We start from the raw sequence: 19,118 nt of genomic DNA, 5'->3' as shown, positions 1-19,118 counted from the left end.
CAAAGCACTGACTTCCCATTTCTAGAGCCGTGGTGGGCCATCCAGGCTATATATGAAGTGTTGGAAAGGTCTTGGGACGGTCTATGTTGGTTTAGTGCAATAGGCACTGTTCATATAACAAGACACCTTCACACATCACCTGGATTCTAAACAGGGAACAAGCTCACCTTTCTCGCCTCATCTCTAATTCAGTTCTTATTACTGAGCCGCAGCACAGGTAGAAGTGGCTGCCACTGAAATAGCATCTCTGCATGCTGTAGAGGGCTCTGGAGTAAAGCACTGGCAGACAGACTGAGGATAATGCTGGACTGAAGCAGCACTGAACTATCCCCAACTAGAATACCAATGTCCATATCAATACAGTAGTCCTCGCAGACAGACAGCCACAGAGAGTGGTGACTGCCCTCAGCTCCCTTCTCATGAAATATGATCTTAAGAACACCATGCCCAGTAGTGTGACAACTCCCGACAGAGCAGTGCTGTGACCATGGTGGCACTACTGTGTTATTAATACCACTCAATGTGACAGGCAAGATCTGAATACAGTTGGTGGTATTCATGTGGGCCTGTTGCTATGCGTGTTTGGTAGAGCATGGACAAGAAGCTTCCGTGACAGTCCTACTTATAGAAAAGCAATAAAAGTAGGTGTGTGGTGGCAGTCTGTGAACGCAGATAGCACCCTAAGCTCACACGTGTGTGTGTGAGCCTAACATAGAATTATGAATTGAATAGGATCTGTATGGAGCCTAATAAGAGCGTATTCTGTTTAGGCAAGACAACCCAGACTGTAGGCAAGACTTTAAATATCAAACACGCTGACAATTGGGCTAACATACAGACATGACTCAGATGTATTGATACACATTGTTATTTGTAAAGTACGTACGGAGTTTAAATCTGTACCAAATTCTGCAGTAACAAAATTGTAATAATAGATGAATAAGAATTAGCTTAGTAACTACTATAAATAGACTCCTTGGTCTTACATGAAGTATTTTTTTGATGTAACACAATACTCTCTCTTTAATGACTGAGCCCCTAGTGGTGTTGTGGTTTACCTGGGCCTGTCCCTACGGTTGTACGACTACAACCATAATAACAATCATGAAACATTTCTAGTCATCCCCTAATTACAATGGTGACTGCAATACAGCGAGCCCACCTTTCAAAAACAGAGCTGGAGAGAAAATAGAGGTGTTGGAGAGGTGTTGTTTGCACTGCAGGTGTCAACTCAACAGGTAATGGATCTACCACATGTAACACCCTCTTGAAACATTGTCACCAACATAAACTGAGCAATGCAGAAATGTCTGTGAGAGAACTGACAGTTGACTAATTTACTAGAAATCATTAGAACAAGAGAGTGTTTTCCCTTTCCCAGAATAAACTTGGCCATGAGATGTCTCTCCCATGCATGCCAACCTCCACTAAAACTATTTCCCCCAAATTATGTGATTCCCAAGGATGGGGGGGTGTAATGTTGGTAAATTAATCTTTTATCAATCAGTTACATGCAAAAAAGTAGGCCTTCAAAAATAATGTAGGTGTGAATGCTGATATGTTCCATTAACTCATTGCAATTCTAAACCCAGTGGTGCATGCATGGACCTACATTTGGAGGGGTAAAGTTGAGGCATCAAATCACAGGGTGTACATACTCTATGGAAATGATACTGGATTCTTAGAAATAATGTACCAAATGAGTGCATCAACTATACAAACGCCTGCATCTTCTTTGATTTGTATTTTTTATTGGTCTTTTTTTTAGGTTCACATAAACAAACCACATTTTCTCCTTTAAAATAGAATGGATATCTGTATACACATAATGCATTTACGATGTACATCTTAATACATTAGGGTAATTTTCTTTTGCACGGCAAAGATATGACATTATGTTTATGAGACCATATAGGCCTACGAGAAAACGATATTATACACATAGCCTAATAAACGTAATACTCGACTGAATTTAACAACAGTTTTTAATTGTAGAAAAGCGTTCTGAAAGGAGAGTGAGGGACATCTAATTTAACCCATCGAGCCAAAAAGTAAACGTGCTTTTAAAACGTAAAGTTACATAATCGCGGACAGTGTTGTTCAAGAAGAATGTCATTTCCATGAGGGAAATGGGTTGGGTAAACAAGCTCTAATACAAACCCTCTTATTGAAGAGTGGAAATCACTGTCCTGGTGCGCACTGCGAGTTTGGGGTTCAGTCTCAGCATGCAGTCTTCCCCTTTTCTGTAGACTATCCATGTTTCCCAGAATATCATTCAATAATAGGTGTTTTTTTGTGAGGATTTTGTCCACAATCATTGTAACAACCCTATTATATCCTTTCACGAGGAGCCGCAATACTACAGGCATTGCCTACACTCTCATTTAATGGACAGCGTGAAATATACAGAAATTATTTGTGGAGGCAATTTTGGCTCCAGGAAAATGCAGACTTATTCATGTTATTTCCTGCATCTTCCCCCCTCGAATCCGTTTGAGACCGAAATTGGCTCCTGGTTGCTTTCTATTGACGATTCGCTGCCCGTGCTCTCCCCGGAGAGGAGTCGGGTAACCCTAAAGTCCGCTTTTAGTGTTTGTACGTCGTTTCCAATGCACATCTCTCCAAGGTCACTGATAATCTGGGACAGCTCCTGTTTACCATTGCCCACACAATCGTCATTCGTGTCTAGAATGTCCTCACACTCAAAGAGCATCGCTTTCTCCTCCTCCTCCTCTCCGATCAAGTCCTCTGTGATAGAGCCCAATTTGGGGGCGCTCCTGCTGCGCTCCACCGGGGGTTTGTAATAACACTGTCCGTTTAGAAGCTTCCTGAGGGGCACAAGGGGTATGGTTTGTTCCCCTATCAGCTGCTGTTGCTGGTGCCTTGCATCGTCCCTCCTTTTAAGTCTTTTAAATTCAGCAAGCGCTGTTGCCGAGGTCTGGTACAAAAGCAGTGCCATGGCCTTTGCCTTCTCCGGCTTGGACACCAGCACCGCATGGCACCTTAGCATCACTGCCTTGTGCTTCATCTCATGTCTGTATATCCAAGCGAAAATTTTGTGTAACCTTGGGTCGGCAACGCAATAGGTTATCCGGTGCAATAAATACAAATGTCCCGGTCTTCTCGCCTTGTCGTCCACATGCACCATCCGGATTCCCTGCGAGCTGATGGTCAGTTTCATCTTTGTGCCATTTTTGCCCATTTCGCTCTTGCCCCAAATCTTGCTCACAGCCACGTCCGTACAGCCTTCTCCTTTCGACTGGATGGTGGTGGCATTGCCCAGGTAGAGCACCGTGTATGTTGGGTCTTCGCTGGTAATTTTCACCTTTTTCCTTTTTGACTTGAACATGCTTCCAACCCTGTTCAAAGCACTCTCCGGACAAGACTTGGCAAAGGAGGTCAGCGCAGAGTAGTTCAAACTCACGGCATAACCCTTCTGCTTCGACTGTTTATCTTCATCTATCAGGTCGAACTTATTCTTCTTCCAAGGCAGCATTATATGGTCGTGTCACGTAAACAGCAAAAAATCTACAACTACAGCGAACGTTTTACTGCAACTAAATCTTATCTTTTTACTGATCTTTTTCATATAATAGCAACTCCAATACAACAAACGGTCAAGTTACCCTGTAATTCATTTGCTCATCCTCTGAAGACTTCTCCATAACCAGACAACTGCGCTATCCCATTCTGCGGTTAATGATTGCTGTGAGGTTGGTTCTGCTGTGAGTGGGATGGTCTATAGTGGATATATACTGGGTTGAACCATTTCAGTGTCTCTGCAGGGAACATAGAGGAGGAGACCAAAGTCAAACAGCTCTCCCTTGAGGATAAAATTGGCACTCAGAGCGCACTTACAAAGGTTTATTTATGAACTGAAATCATGCGAATTTGGGAAATATAGGCTAATATACAAAACTGATAACAGCTTATATACATCCGACCTGTAAATTGCAACAATAATTCCGTTGTACCTGTATTCACTCAGAACACAACGGATATAACTTCTGTATCTAGTTCGCTTAGAAACATAAACCTAAATGCAAGAGGGATACAAATCGAGCCTATACATAGCCTACCTAAAGTTTCATTATATCAATCGTATAATACAAATTAACGCTGGTTTGCTGTCAATTATTCAATGCATGGCAATGCACCAAAATAATATTTTTGGTCCTCATCCTTTGTTTTATGCTGCCATCTGTTGGCAATGCAAGAGAGTTTCCCCCTGTACTGATAACATGCGTTCAAGCCTCTTTCATTAGTCTGTAACAAGTTTAAAATAAAATAACATTTAAGAATAAGAATGTTATAAGTAGGCTATACGTATAATTGGGCTAGAGTATAATAGTCTCTTCATGAAACACCCCCAAACAAAAGTGTGGAATTTTCTGAAAATTTTCACCACAAAAAGGAAAAAATAACTATATATATATTTAAAAAATTATATATATATTTTTTTTAAAGGCCTACAGTTATGAAAAAATCTAGTTTACAAATCTATCTGAACTAGTTTCTTGTGTTGCGCATACATTGCAGAAATGTAATTATAAATATATTGAGTAGGTTATATATTTAGAAATGAATACAATTTAGTATCGACGTTTAGGTGGTAGCACCTGTCACATGACGTTGTCCTTGGCGGAACTATTATTTGCCAAAGGATGTTTCCTTCAATGCATATTTGAGTGTTGGACACATATTTTGGAATGTACCACAAATCCAAAGTCAATGCACAAATCATTACATTAAATCCCAATAAAAGCTATACAAATACACAGCGAGTTTGATTCAATAACCTCCAGGTTCAATAATCTCCAGAAATAAGTCTAATTATACATTAGAGAAAACATGATTAATCTCGATAGTTATTCGTCATTCTGCAGTGAAGTTGGGACGTTCCGTTTCACTTCCTCATGGGACAATAATTCTCACATGGGCTAAATTTTACAAAAACAGATTTGTGGTAACGTTAACAAGCAAGGCTAAACCCAAACCGAAAAAATGGGTAAGAAGAAGTCTGCCATGGGGCTCGGGAGATCACTGATAAAGGAGAGACTCAACGCAGGCCGAGGCAACAAGAGGGGCGATACTTGGGTAACGTTAACTGTTACTATATGTTGATACACGTTTCAACAGCTAGCTAGCTAGTTAGCGAGCTAAACATATAACAGTAGATGCCTACCTCCAAGGGTTCTATCCAGTTCTACCTTACTATTTCGCTGAGGAACGTTAATTGGAGGAAAGCAGAATTTGGTGAATACTGAACTGTTGAAAATGAAGTAACTACAGTGCCTTTGAAAAGTATTCAGACCCCTTGACTTTTTCCAAATTTGGTTACGTTACAGCCTTATTCTAAAATGGATTAAATAAAAAATGATCCTCAGCAATCTACATACAATACCCCATAATGACAAAGCTAAAACAGGTTTTTAGATAAAACAACTTTAATATTTACATAAATATTCAGACCCTTTGCTATGAGACTCGAAATTAAACTCGGTTGCATCCTGTTTCCTGTGATCATCCTTTAGTTGGTTCTACAACTTGATTTGAGCCCACCTGTGGTAAATTAAATTGATTGGACATGACTAGGGAAGTCCCACAGTTAACAGCGCATGCCAGAGCAGAAACCAAGCCACGAGGTTGAAGGAATTGTCCGTAGATTGTGTTGAGGCAAAGATCTGGGGAAGGGTACCAAAACATTTCGGGAGCATTGAAGGTCCACAAGAACACAGTGGCCTCCATCATTCTTAAATCGAAGAAGTTTGGATCCACTAAGACTCTTTCTAGAGTTGGCCACTCTGCCAAACTGAGAAATCGGGGGAGAAGGGCCTTGGTCATGGAGGTGACCAAGAACCTGATGGTCACTCTGACAGAGCTTGAGAGTTCCTCTGTGAAGATGGGAGAACCTTCCAGAAGGACAACCATCTCTGCAGCACTCCACCAATCAGGCCTTTATGGTAGAGTAGCCAGATGGAAGCCACTCCTCAGTAAATGGCACATGACAGCCCGCTTGGAGTTTGCCAAAAGTTACCTAAAGGACTCTCAGACCATGAGAAACAAGATTCTCTGGTCTGATGAAACCAAGATTGAACTCTTTGGCCTGAATGGCAAGCATCATGTCTGGAGGAAATCTGGTACCATCTCTATGGTGAAGCATGGTGGTGACAGCATCATGCTGTGGGGATGTTTTTCAGCGGCAGGGACTAGGAGACTTGTCAGGATCGAAGCAAAGATGAACAGATCAAAGTAGAGAGAGATCCTTGATAAAAACCTCGAGTGTTCAGGACCTCAGACTGGGGCGACGGTTCACCTTCCAACAGGACAACGACCCTAAGCACTCAGCCAAGACAACGCAGGTGTGGCTTCGGGACAAGTCTCTGAATGTCCTTGAGTGGCCCAGCCAGAGCCCGGACTTGAACCCGATCGAACATCTCTGGAGAGACCTAAAAATAGCTGTGTAACAACGCTCCCTATCCAACCTGACAAAGCTTGAGAGGATCTGCAGAGGAGAATGGGAGAAACTCCCAAAATACAGGTGTGCCAAGCTTGTAGCGTCATACCCAAGAAGACTTCATGCTGTCTAAAAACCTGTTTTTGCTTTGTCAAATTGCTTTAATTCTTTTTTTTAAATTAAATCAATTTTAGAATAAGGAAGTAATGTAACAATGTGAAAAAAGTCAAGGGGTCTGAATACTTTCCGAAGGCACTGTACATGTTTTAATGACCGTCTGTCTGTCTTATTAGCTGTAGCTAGCTAGACAACTTTCTGATGACTAAACTTGATCTCACATTGCCAGCTCCACACCAGTGAACTGAACGATGGCTACGACTGGGGTCGTCTCAACCTGCAGTCAGTGACTGAACAGAGCTCTATGGATGACTTCCTTGCAACTGCTGAAATGGCCGGGACAGAGTTTGTTGCAGGTAAATACTCTATTGCATTGACGTGACAAGTGATCCTTGAAAACGGTCATCTACAAGTACTTTAGACTGGATGCAACTGATAGATAAAATGTTTCCCCAGAAAAGCTCAACATCAAGTTTGTGGCAGCTGAAGCTCGGGCAGGATTACTGACAGCCGAGGAGACGGCAAAGCTGAAGAAGCTGCACGAGGAGAACAAACAACTCCTCAGAATTCCACGAAGGTGCAGTAAGCCCAGAGACTCCAAAGACATTACACTGTCAACATGTATTTTGTCTTCTTTCTAGTTGTCTTAGAAGTAGGAATTGTGCTAATATTGCATTGCTTCTGATGTTCCATTACTGCCTTCTTTGTCTTGTCATATTTCAGGCCTCACTGGGATGAAGGCACCAGTCCAGAGGTCCTCCAGCAGACAGAGAGAGACAGCTTCCTGGAGTGGAGACGAGAACTGGCAGAGTATGAACCCCCCCCCATTAATTGAATAGGATGTAATTGTTTTGATGTTATAGATTGTGTGCCTGCAATTAAACCTTTAACCCTATTCTTAATCGTCTGGTATAGCATGTTATGGCAATGGATTTAAAAGTTGATATGAAAAAAATCTTCACTTGAACTTGATTGATCAACTCCAACAGCCTTCCTGCATCTATTAACACAATTTGTATAATTCTGTTTTGCTGCAGTTCAGTGTTGTCACTCTAACTTTGCCCACTCAGAGGGCTGTAAGAACAAAAAAATGGTAACCAAAGATATGGGATAAAAGGCATGATTTCACTTGGTGAGGGATTAATATTGCATAATCCTGTTAGTAGATCTTAAAGAGTAAGAATATGAAATTAAATAGTTACAATGTAAGAATTTTGTTTAAAAAAGTATTCAACCAGGCGGTTGATAGGTCAGTAAAGAGTATGGTGGACTAAGAATAGGGTACATTTATTTTTTATTAAAAACTTATTTTGGTGGAAAATATGATTGAATTGTTGACAACACACTATTAGGCAACATAAATTGGATAAACCACATTACATGGACAATTAATCAATATTCAGACTTAAGGTCGTCTATAAAATAATGCCTATAGAGAGCAATTGTAATGAAGTCTTTTTGTAGGCACTAACTCCGACATGGCTCATTGGCCAAAGCCTATGGGGAAATCAATGTCTTTTTGTAGTGTTTTTGGATAAATGCCAAAAATAAAATCTGTGGTAAACACAGGCTTAGGAGATCTTGTGTTTTGTTCTGAGAATCTTCATCAGCTAATGTCACTTTTTGTGAATTTTGAAGCACTTATGTAATCAAAACAAGCACAAAGGTTGATTATATTATCTTAGACTAAAATGTATAAGATCTCCAAAGCATGTATTTATCCCAAAACTCCATTATTTCCCCCATATGAATGGCTGAACGAACCAGAGGTAACTAATTTCTGTTTTTTAGGACCACAAACTGGCGAGCTCTATAATAGTAATAAAAAATGGCACTTTATCATACCTCAAAATGTAGTCTAAACATGTGGAAACATGGAAGAACCGGGATCATTTGAAATGTAAGGGACATCGCACTATACACCACCTGACAACGCATTAATTTGAAATTAATTTCATATTCACGTTTGGACATACAAAATTACAATAATGTTCTTATTTCATTGATTTAACTATGCTTACCTACCTATAAAAGCCATTGAAGCAGACCTAAAGTAGTTTTTGTAATATTGTTGAGATGAGTAAAAATGCAATGCAAATTGCCATTCTAATATGGCATTGGTGGTATGACCATCTTGTCTTCTCAACCACCTGGTAGAGCGCTGGAGAACAAAAACAACTGGAAGTTCTTATGAGTTAGTAATAATCCTTTAATTCACCTTCAATTCCTAACACTGTTTTATGTCAGCAGTGCCTGGAAGTTTATCTATCTTGTTTTATAGGCTTGAAGAGGAGCAGAAAATGATTCTCACACCCTTTGAGAGGAATTTGGATTTCTGGAGACAGCTCTGGAGAGTGATTGAGAGGAGGTAGGAATCAGAGCTGCTCTGTCTTGTGACACTGATTGTCAGCTGTTCGATGCCTTGTATGATGGTGGAAATGTTGTGAATTTTCCTCCGCAGTGACGTTGTTGTTCAGATTGTTGATGCCAGAAACCCATTGCTATTTCGTTGCCCTGACCTGGTAAGTAAAGGCTGTCACATCAAACTATTGAGGCCAATTTTTCTTGAATGTAGTATGACATTGCCAGGTGGGGGAACCCACCCCACCAAACTGATAGTGGGGGAAACATTGCGGTATTTCACCCATTGATCTTCCTGGTTCCTGTAGGAGTGCTATGTAAAAGAGGTGTCCCGGCACAAGGTGAACTTGTTGCTGGTGAACAAGGCTGACCTGCTGACCCAGCAGCAGCGGAGGATCTGGGCCAGATACTTCCAGAGAGAGGGACTCCGCGCTGTATTCTGGTCCGCACTGGTGGAGAACGAGAGGCTGGAGGCAGAGGAGAAGGTGAGGAGGCAGTCACATTTTAATTGTAATGTCTTAGCCTGTTTAAACCTGGTTACTTTTTTGACTGATGAAAGACAAGTTGCTATGGTTCTCCTCTTCTGCCCTTGTTCATTCTCCACAGGGAATGGAAGTGGAGGAGCAGGAGGATGAAAAGAGCGAAGCAGAGGATGAAGACGAGGGAATGCCAGACAACGACAATATGAGCCGAAGACAGGAGGTAGAGGATAACAAGGAGAAGAATGAGGAAAAGAGCGAGGAGGAAGAAGATGAGGAGAGCGATATGGAAGGGGAGCAGTTTAAAGACTGCGTAGCAGAGGGAGACTGGCAGACGGCATCAGAGGGTGAAGAGGCATCAGAGGATGAGGAGGCAGACGACGAAGAGAGTATAGATGGCTCCACCCACGGCTCCTCCTTCCACAACTCCAGTCGCCTGCTGACCAAAGATGAGCTGCTGGCCATATTTAAGGCTGCTCACGATGGGCCAACGTTGAAAGAGGGCGAGCTCACTGTGGGGCTGGTGAGTTCACACACTGGAAATCAATAGGCTCAAATGTTGCAGTAGGAGAACAGGTCGAGTGTTTGGAGTGACGTTTGTGGGATCTCAATTCTCCTATATACTCTCTGAACAGGTGGGGTATCCCAATGTGGGCAAAAGTTCGACCATCAACACCATTCTGAGAAATAAGAAGGTGTCCGTCTCAGTCACGCCTGGGCACACCAAGCACTTTCAGGTAAAGACCGGCTCTCTGATGTAGCCTGCTGGACCTCTAAAAATGTGTTCATTTGGTGACGATACATTCTTTTCTTGTGGGGTCAAAGCATTCAAGTGTGTTTGTTTGTGTTCCAGACACTGTACGTGGAGCCAGGTCTGTGTCTGTGTGACTGCCCTGGCCTGGTCATGCCCTCCTTTGTGTCCACTAAAGCTGAGATGATCTGTTGTGGGATCCTGCCCATCGACCAGATACGAGACCATGTGCCTGCCATCTCTCTCATATCCTTCAATTACCAACCCTACACACCGCTTGTCTGTTAACTTATGGGTGTAGAAGAGTCATATTTATTGTCCCAATCAATAGATAATACTGGAGAAATCTCTTTCTGAAATACATTTGAGTCACGGCTAGATCTGTTTTAAGTTGGACGAAAATAGAGCTGCACATTTTACATCGGTAAAGGAGTTTTCAGATGTTTGATTGGGTGTTCAGTGTGGTTAAGGCCTTAACAGACTTCTCACGTGTGTCAGACAATTCCTCGGGATGTGCTGGACGGCACCTATGGCATCAACATCATCCGCCCGCGAGAGGACGAGGACCCCGACCGCATACCCAACTATGAGGAGCTACTGATGGCCTATGGATGTGAGACTATAAACCCTGTCTTTATTCAGTACAGCACAGTGTAGAACAACTGACATATCACAATGTAAGCCATATGATAGTGATGGAGTCCGAACAAGCCATTGGCACTGTTCTGATCGGTTCTCTTTCAGACATGAGGGGCTTCATGACAGCACACGGACAACCTGACCAGTCGAGATCAGCCCGTTACATCCTCAAGGATTACGTCATTGTAAGTTAACCCTCATCCTTCTCCTCCCGCCACCAAATACATGCTCTTGTTGTACCAATTTGTAAGTCGCTCTGGATAAGAGCGTCTGCTAAATGACTTAAATGTAAATGTACAACTCTGGTTTATTAGGCAGAATAGTCTAAATATTGTTTAGTCTGTTTACCTAAACTCAGTAGTAGTAATGGGAGAGCAGCACCACTAACTGATTCTGTCTGATCATCTCCAGGGAAAACTGCTGTACTGCCACCCTCCTCCCCACATCAGTGCTGCAGACTTCCAGCCCCAGCACAGCAAGTTCCAGACCAGAGATGCAGACGGTGAAGACGCCAAGATAGGCAACAAACCGAGCAAAGTCAAGAGGCACGAGAATTTGGTCGACAAGAACTTCTTCCATCAGGTACAGTAGAAGGCAACTCCATAGAAATTACATTAAAATGCTGCATTTGCAGAATTGACACCAAACTCAAGCCAGTCTAGGCAGATTACTTTATTACCATGGGTTGTAGTGAAATGGGATAATTCAGATAGTAACCCCATTGTTGTGTTTTTTGTTCCAGGAGAATGTTCGGGCGCTCACCAAGGGGGTCCAGTCTTTCATGGGTTACAAGGAAGGCAGCGTAGGCCAGCGTGAACTGGTAAGTCAAGGGAAACCTGGCTTAGAACAGCCTGTGGGCAAACCCTGGAAGAAGCATGGCAACAGGAACAAGAAAGAGAAAGTACGCCGACTCACCAAGCACCTGGATGCCTGAAGAACATCTATAAACTGTTAGAAATCGCTGGTAGTTTGGATTGTTAACCCCCAAAGGACTTTCCAATGCAATTACACAATTGGTATGTAGATACTGGTCAACAACAATAACCTCCATTGCACTTTGCAATATGGAGAAATGGGAAAAGGTTGCCTTTTGATATCAAACATAATTCAGGATATTCTGTGTAACTCATCATGCATTGCAGTGACAGTACATTCCACTATTACCAGAGCAGAGTTGGGGTCAACTCAATCCCAGGAATTTCTGCAACTGAAGTTGAGCCTTACTCTGAACCAGAGGAAATTCATTGGAGATCAATCAGTGAAGATAATTTTTTTAAATAATGTTTGTTACAAGGTGCAGCCTATTGTACTTTACAGCAGGGATATTCAGCAGGGGGTCCGCAAAAGTAAATAAAAAAAAATTAAAAAATGTTTTTTTTTAATGTCAATGTTTTTATGAATATCGCTAGTAACAGAATATACTTTTTTACTTACATACCTACAGTAGAAAAGAGGCGAATCTATTTCTGATGTCAACTTTATTTGTCAACTCCTAATATTGAGCAAATTACACTCACTGGAGTAACTGTTATAGGAATTGAAAAAGCACCCGCGAATAGGCTACCAGTGCAGCTTATACGCTTTCTTTACTTGGATATACATTTTTGCCAACACATGGCTAACCTTTCAGCGAAAACGTGTTTGGAGTTACCTTTTATAGTTAATAGGTTATGTTAGAGTTTACACTTCCACTTCAAATTATAATGTGGCTACTGGTAAGCTTTCTTGACTTGGACATAACGTTACATTTTTGCTAACCTTTGTTTAACCAGCTAAAGAGCTGCTCTTAGCTAAAATGTTTCGAGTTACCTTTTCTAGTAATTATATTGCGGGAAGGTTAAAAAAAAAAACACTACCATATCTATTTATTTTAAAATGAAGATTACTTCTTGCCATTATCATTCACCTGATAAGACTAGACGTCATCTTTTTATGGTATGATGGGGGACCCTGGGTCGCCGGTTTGCCCTGGGCAAGGAAAGATTGAAGAACCCTGCTTTACAGAGATAATTAACTAGTTGGATTCCCTATGATCTACAACCCGACTGCTACTTTGCTATACATTTATTTGAAGCAAAAACAATTGTGTAATATCCCTGATTAAATAATTATATATGATGGTTTTCAAACGTTAATTTGTGGTGTTTTTGGCTCTCTTATGAGTGTTTGCAATATTTTCCCTGACTATGTGCTCAATGTACCATCGAACTGCCACAACAAAAGCCTCAACGAGGTACTTGAAGCTATAGCCAGGGAGGAAGAGGCGAGAGGTTTTACCCCACCCAAAATCTGTCCACGAAAATAAACCCACGATGTGAGGAATTTTTGTATGGCGTTTAATGAGTGTCTGTCGAAATTGGGCAACAAAAGGATTAATTGCTAATTTGCTACGTGAGGCTTATTTGATCGAATATACGTTTCATCATGGTTAGGTTGTTACAAAAGCACTGATAAGTTGGCGCACGTGGCATTTCGGCAACTTACACAGCAAACGACTACAGTATATCGGAGTTGTGCCTGCTGTCATAGAGCTAGATAGAGGACTCATGAGTATTGTCATTCAGGGTTTCCACCATTTTAATGTACTTAATTGGGTGGGCATTCCTATGAGTTGGGAGCATTCAGCAAATGAACAACAATTTACTTATTTAAAATGGAGATAGCATGGGCAGCGCCATTGAGGCTGTCACAGACTATAATAGCACAGATACAAAGATGAATCCTCTATTTATCTCTATGGCCTGTTCACACGGGTATCTGCCCTCTCATTGGCTAGAATGGTCCCACCTGATCTCACCTGCCTTCCATCTTTGAGGACGGGCATTTCCATTGTTTGAGCTGTCACTCGAATATCAATATAATAGACAATCTTTGCTATTGCTCACCTACATTTTTTTCGCAAGAGAACTGCCCTTTATCTTTCAGTGTACAGCAGAAATGTGTCTGACTGTACCATTAGAAATGTGTTCCTTGGTTTGCTTTGTTGCACATGACTGGTGTACGCAATTATGTCCAAAGCGAAGTACATTAAATGTGCCTTATAAATTCTTTAATGTGACTATCATATTAATATAAATTCAATTGACCGACTTTCTTATTACATCTACCTCAATTTTATTTTAGGAAAGGCATCAACATGCCCTGGCAAGATCTTGCGTTTAAATTCGTATATTGAACCAGTGGTCTCTATTGGGCAGCGCTTTTGTGAAGTAAATTTGCATGTGATCAGGGCACAATTGCGCACATCTTTTACATACCTGTGCTGGGCACCACCTGTCGCTCGCGCCACTGACGCAACTGGTCATATTTACCATTCCATAGATTTGTTTTAGGTCAACGGCATAGTTAGAAGATATGGGAGTGGAAGCACAGAGTGTCACAAATGGACAAAGCAGATCAGAAAGCCTGTCGTTTGACTTTACGTCTTGGTGGCGCCACGACATTATATCGACCTGTTTTTCAAACAGACACAACGTTTGCATCTCGACCGGACTCGTCTGTTTGTCGGTGCTTCTTTTGATAATATCATGTTTTATGTGAGTATGTGGGTAATTACGCATTTAAACCTGGAGTAAAGGCTACTTATTATAGTTTTACTTAACTTTTGTCCGAAATGCTTGTTCAAGGCTGGTATGTCTGAGATGCAGAGGCCGGGACAGGAATTCCGGCAAGGAGGCAGCCTGTGTCCTCTACTGTTTCTTTGGCAATTTGTGCAGCACCGTCGGGGCATTTCTCTCCAATCAGCTGGCTCTTCAGGTGACAAAACGACATTTTATTTCCAGACGCTGTATGGGCCTATACTGTATAAGATCATGATTACCTGCTACGTCCATCACTATATTCCATGTTTCTTCCATTGTGATTGTTTAAGGTCATAATGGGTGGTTTTATGGCAGCTGTAGAAGTTATTCATTTCATCTCCATCTTCCCGATATTTTTGTGTTGGAACACCAGAGCAGGTAAGCGAGAGGGTGGGTCCCTTTTACACATGTATCACTTTTGCCTTTTTTTCCAGAGCTGCTCACAATAGCCCTTTTGGCACAGCTTGTGCTTTGTATCCTGTCCTACAAGCCCTTATCAACACACTACACTTGCACAATGTGCATAGGCAAAACAGTAAAGAAATGTTTTATCTATAAAGCCGAGATGCCAAACAAATGAGGCTGAAGAGGGCCTTGTGAAATATATATTTTTATGTTTCAATGGGCAACGTTCAGTCAGCAGAACTGCAATCCTTAACCTTCGCCCCCTTTCCCCTCAGAGAAGAGGCTGAGGATGATGAAGAGGAGGAGAAGGCAGAACTTCATGGCCGTGTCTCTGCTGTTGGTGGTGGGTGGAGGGAGCTACCTAACCTCCAGGACCAGCCATGGGCTTGTAGACCGACCTCTCACTGGGAGAAGACTTCTTCTCACTGACCTCCTGCACGTAAGTGTGCAAATTCTCCTATGAAATCACTCTTCTATTACCTCCCATAAATTCCAGAGTGACCTTTTCAATGGCTCACTGACTACTACGCTGTCTTCTTGGGCAGGACCGTATGGAGGTCCTGGGTTACATTCTTGGTCTGCTCTCTTTTGTGATTGCCTGGACCTCCAAGTTCCCTGACCTCTCCAGAGCAGTAAGTGACACCCCATCATAGTCCACGTCCATTCATGTCTGAGTTGCCCATACTTTGCTGTATTGTCACAACAGTCCCTCAAAGCCAACTGTTATGTAGTAAAACACGGCGTTGTACATAACATAATGCTCACTGCAATACTGCATAATGACCGTAGCACTTTAACCTCTACGTTGATCTTTTAGCACAGAGGGGAGAGTTCAAGGGCACACATGTCCTCGGGGTTGCTGTGCTCTTTGGCCGGTGCCCTCTACACCTCGGCCATATTACTTTACGACACCCAGTATGAGTTTGTATTGAGAGCCATGCCGTGGCTCCTGGCGTCAACGTGCTGTGCAGCCCTGGATCTTGCTGTATCCTTCTCAAGCTTATGAATATGTGAATAGAATATCGGGTCATCTCCCTGAATTGACTGAGATTTAATTGAACCCCAACCCCCCTTTCAGTGTTGTCTTGACTTTGTGGTCAGATCGTGGTCTTGTCCTGGTGTAGGAAGGGTACCCCTGAGCAGCAGCCTGGAGGGGGTTCTCCAGATACAGAGAGTCTCCTGGGTGGCTCCTCTCCCCCCACTCAGCACAACCCCAGTTGGAAGACAAAACAAAAACACCCAGTAAGCCTATAGTCCTGTCTTCATATGCCCGGGTTGAGGACCTGGACTCTGAATGTCTGATTAAATACTTACTTGTATTGGAATGAAAGACCAACTAAAGATCTTTAAGCTACAGAATGAAATACAAAATGGCAGTTTGAGAACTCTCATTCATATCCAGGCTTTGCTTCACACAGTATTTGATAATCCTCTTTTTAAATAAACACCACTCTTATTTCCTCATGTGAGTTGGACTTGGATGGAGCTCCTCTCCAGGTTCTCTCCAGTAAGAAGAATCTAAAGTTTGCTGACATGGGGCATTACATGGATGTCAACATTCAACCCGTGCGAAAGGTGAGGGTCAAGACTTCTTCAGAACGTCTGCCATGGGCAAAGTTTTTTTTTAAACTTGACATAGAACTCAGATTTGTACCTCCTTTACTTACTTCGATGTATGATTTCAGGTGTGTCTGAAGGAGGTGACTCTCTCTAGGGAGGAGGGGGTTTCAGAGAGCCATCCCCTCAGGAGGACAGTAAGGGTAGTGAGAGTGGACGAACCCTGCACCTCCGAAACGTTCTCAGACTCCTCATCCCTCAACTCGGATCTGGAGGTCAGATGAAGACGAATCTTTATCCTTTATCAACAACTTTACTATTATGTAAAATCATCTTCTACAGTGAGATATGGTCCAGGTCTTCTGAGTTAGTGAAGTGTAGTATGTGGTAGTCAACAGATGTGAACTGTAAAACCACTTTCTGCCACAAGGTGGTGATAGTGTTCAACCATCCTCCACACACTAGTTGCTTGGGATTTATCTACACGTCAAGGAAGCCGATCATTTTCTGTCAGAACACATTGCAGACCTATTACCAAGTAATGAAGGTCAAATCAAGACCTTTACCTGCAAGCTCTTCTGAAGTGCTTTGCTTGCCAACTTACTATTTATTTAACTTTACTTTATTACGCTCAGGTCTTCCCATGTGAACTTGCTATTCTGGTGCAGTGACAGTCCACTCATAACCAACCTGTCATCCTCATAATTAGGAAAAGTTTATAATGGTTAGGGTGAGCGTGCGATGTCTTTAATGCCTTGTGGGAAATTCATTTTCTATTGGCACCCTCACATCTTTCGAATAATGGTGCTCTCTGTGGTTTCGCAGAAAGCCAAGTCACAGAGGATGTCATTTAATCTGAAACAATTGCAAATGGTGTGAGGGAAAACAATTGGAACTTTATACTATTCACCAAACAGGAAAAAGCAAATGATGTGAACCTCCCCTGGCTAAGTGCATTAAAGAGCAGTAGGGCCCAAACAAGGATTCAGAACATTCTGTAGTTAACATGGCTGAATTGAGTCGTTGTCATTTTGTCAGCAGTGGCATTCTACAGCTATGGGCTGTAGTTTGTACAGTATGAGGTTTATCATCCGTTTACTTAACATCTCAAATGTTATTTGCCTTTGGTTAGCATTAACTATGGTCTGATAAAGGTCAGACGTCCAGTTACTTAGTAATATATGATGGGGGTTCAGTTTGTCCGTTTAGTTCCGTCGACACGTATTGCATAATCTTCGATCACTAACACTCAGACAAATCATCCATAAGTGGGGATGGGCTGGCAGCCTGACACCTGGTACCTGTTTCCTTTAGGTCTGAAGGGCTGTCTGGATTCTTTGAATGTAATGCCCCTCTACCTTCATTTCTATTACATAGTACTAGACTGTCTAGGGCCATGCAGCTGTAAAGTTGTTTGGTCTTATTTGGATAACAAACAGGTCAAGTATTTAAAGCATTTAATTTACTACTGAATGATCTAAAAATAATTTGCATAAACCATGATGCTGACAAAGGCTTTAGGTCATTTTTGCATATCACTATTTGCTTTTGTATTGAATTCTCATGAGGAAATAATAAAGGCCTTTTGCAATTTGCCGGCTGCATAAACTCACCACAGGGCTCTGTATAAGTGGTCTGTTTTCTTGTTACTCTGAAAACAACCCCAGCCACAAGAAAGCTGCTTGGAATTCCCATTAGTATTGTTTTTTTTTGCTCATTTCTGCTGAGTGCTTGTTCAAGTTGAGGTGAGGCAGAGGGGTTGAATTGTTCAAGATTTGCATTGTGGCCCCATTATTCTGCTTTTAAAAATCAAGAGTTGAATAGCAGGGCCATTCTGCCTCACAAGCAGGCACAAAATGGTTGCCTAGTCTATAGGGGATTTGTCACTCAGCTCTGCTATTTTGGGAGCTGTTTACGGCCTCCTGTGTGTTGCTTGCTGGTCAGGGGCTTGGCTCAATATTTTGGACACCGCTCTCCAAGGACTGAGGAGTTTTTTGGTTGAACATGTGACCACATTGAGTATCACAGTTTGCAGGTTGCAGTGAACATTTGTGTTTTTATTGCAGTGTAGAATATTTCCTTAGACCAAGAACACAATGTAATTTAAGAGGTAGACAAACAATGTGTCAACCATAATGAATATGCATAATGGGTAAACGGTATCTCTGCCCTGTAACAACACAACTGTCTTCTCTCCAGTGGGATTTTGAAGACGCAAATGCACAGTGGAACAAACTGCAAAAAGAGAAAGTGGATGGGTTTCCCCTGCAAGAATGGCCGAAGAACCCAAGCCCAAAACCCATCTGCAGCTGTGGTGGCATCATTTGACAGGCTGGGAAGCGGGTATAAAGCAGAGTGGGTGATGGTGAAGTGGCGTGATAATTTCAAACACTGGTGAATGACCTGGTAACACTTCCTCATTACATCACATGGTCAGATCTGTGTTTGGACTGTGAATAAGAAAGATAATAAAAGTGCAAAAATTGATCTGCCATCAAACTTTCTGTTTTTGTCATGTCTTATACTCTCATTGGGTTTAATAAGTTATTGGTTTGTTGACATAACAATGTGGACATTGAGCCAGCTGGTTTTAGCTTCATGAAAGATTCAATTAATGGGTTCAATTACTAATGGATGCACTGTATGGCAGTGCATCTGATTCTCTTTGTAAGTTTGTCAACTACAGATGCTGTCATCGCTACTCAGATGCTCAGCTAGCCTCAGACAGCTTTCCTGTAATGGGTTTGCACCACTCATTAAACGGATGACAC

General features: G+C 42.0%; 3 protein-coding genes across 3 annotated transcripts; 2 read left to right on the top strand and 1 right to left on the bottom strand.

Annotated features, from left to right (window-relative positions):
* Positions 1–1,731: 1,731 nt before the first annotated feature.
* LOC120054433 (protein FAM43A-like) lies at positions 1,732–3,704 on the bottom strand. Its single transcript, XM_039001850.1, has one exon. The coding sequence runs from the start codon at positions 3,494–3,496 to the stop codon at positions 2,462–2,464; it is 1,035 nt and encodes a 344-aa protein (XP_038857778.1). The 5' UTR covers positions 3,497–3,704; the 3' UTR covers positions 1,732–2,461.
* Positions 3,705–4,897: 1,193 nt separating this feature from the next.
* Positions 4,898–12,186, top strand: lsg1 (large 60S subunit nuclear export GTPase 1). The gene is made up of 14 exons (XM_039002247.1): positions 4,898–5,097; positions 6,804–6,930; positions 7,031–7,151; positions 7,298–7,384; positions 8,856–8,942; positions 9,036–9,096; positions 9,244–9,420; positions 9,542–9,937; positions 10,050–10,151; positions 10,268–10,411; positions 10,655–10,778; positions 10,910–10,989; positions 11,216–11,386; positions 11,547–12,186. The coding sequence occupies exons 1-14, from the start codon at positions 5,005–5,007 to the stop codon at positions 11,736–11,738; spliced, it is 1,962 nt and encodes a 653-aa protein (XP_038858175.1). The 5' UTR covers positions 4,898–5,004; the 3' UTR covers positions 11,739–12,186.
* Positions 12,187–13,045: 859 nt separating this feature from the next.
* On the top strand, positions 13,046–18,888 carry tmem44 (transmembrane protein 44). The gene is made up of 9 exons (XM_039002248.1): positions 13,046–14,560; positions 14,676–14,763; positions 15,066–15,229; positions 15,336–15,422; positions 15,608–15,775; positions 15,892–16,032; positions 16,261–16,365; positions 16,476–16,622; positions 18,547–18,888. The coding sequence occupies exons 2-9, from the start codon at positions 14,682–14,684 to the stop codon at positions 18,673–18,675; spliced, it is 1,023 nt and encodes a 340-aa protein (XP_038858176.1). The 5' UTR covers positions 13,046–14,560; positions 14,676–14,681; the 3' UTR covers positions 18,676–18,888.
* The last annotated feature ends 230 nt before the right edge of the window (positions 18,889–19,118 follow it).

The sequence above is a fragment of the Salvelinus namaycush genome, chromosome 10 (assembly GCF_016432855.1).
Source record: "Salvelinus namaycush isolate Seneca chromosome 10, SaNama_1.0, whole genome shotgun sequence".
Taxonomy (NCBI): Eukaryota; Metazoa; Chordata; class Actinopteri; order Salmoniformes; family Salmonidae; genus Salvelinus; species Salvelinus namaycush.
The sequence above is the reverse complement of the archived record's forward strand: the minus strand, read 5'-3'. Positions and strand labels throughout refer to the sequence as shown.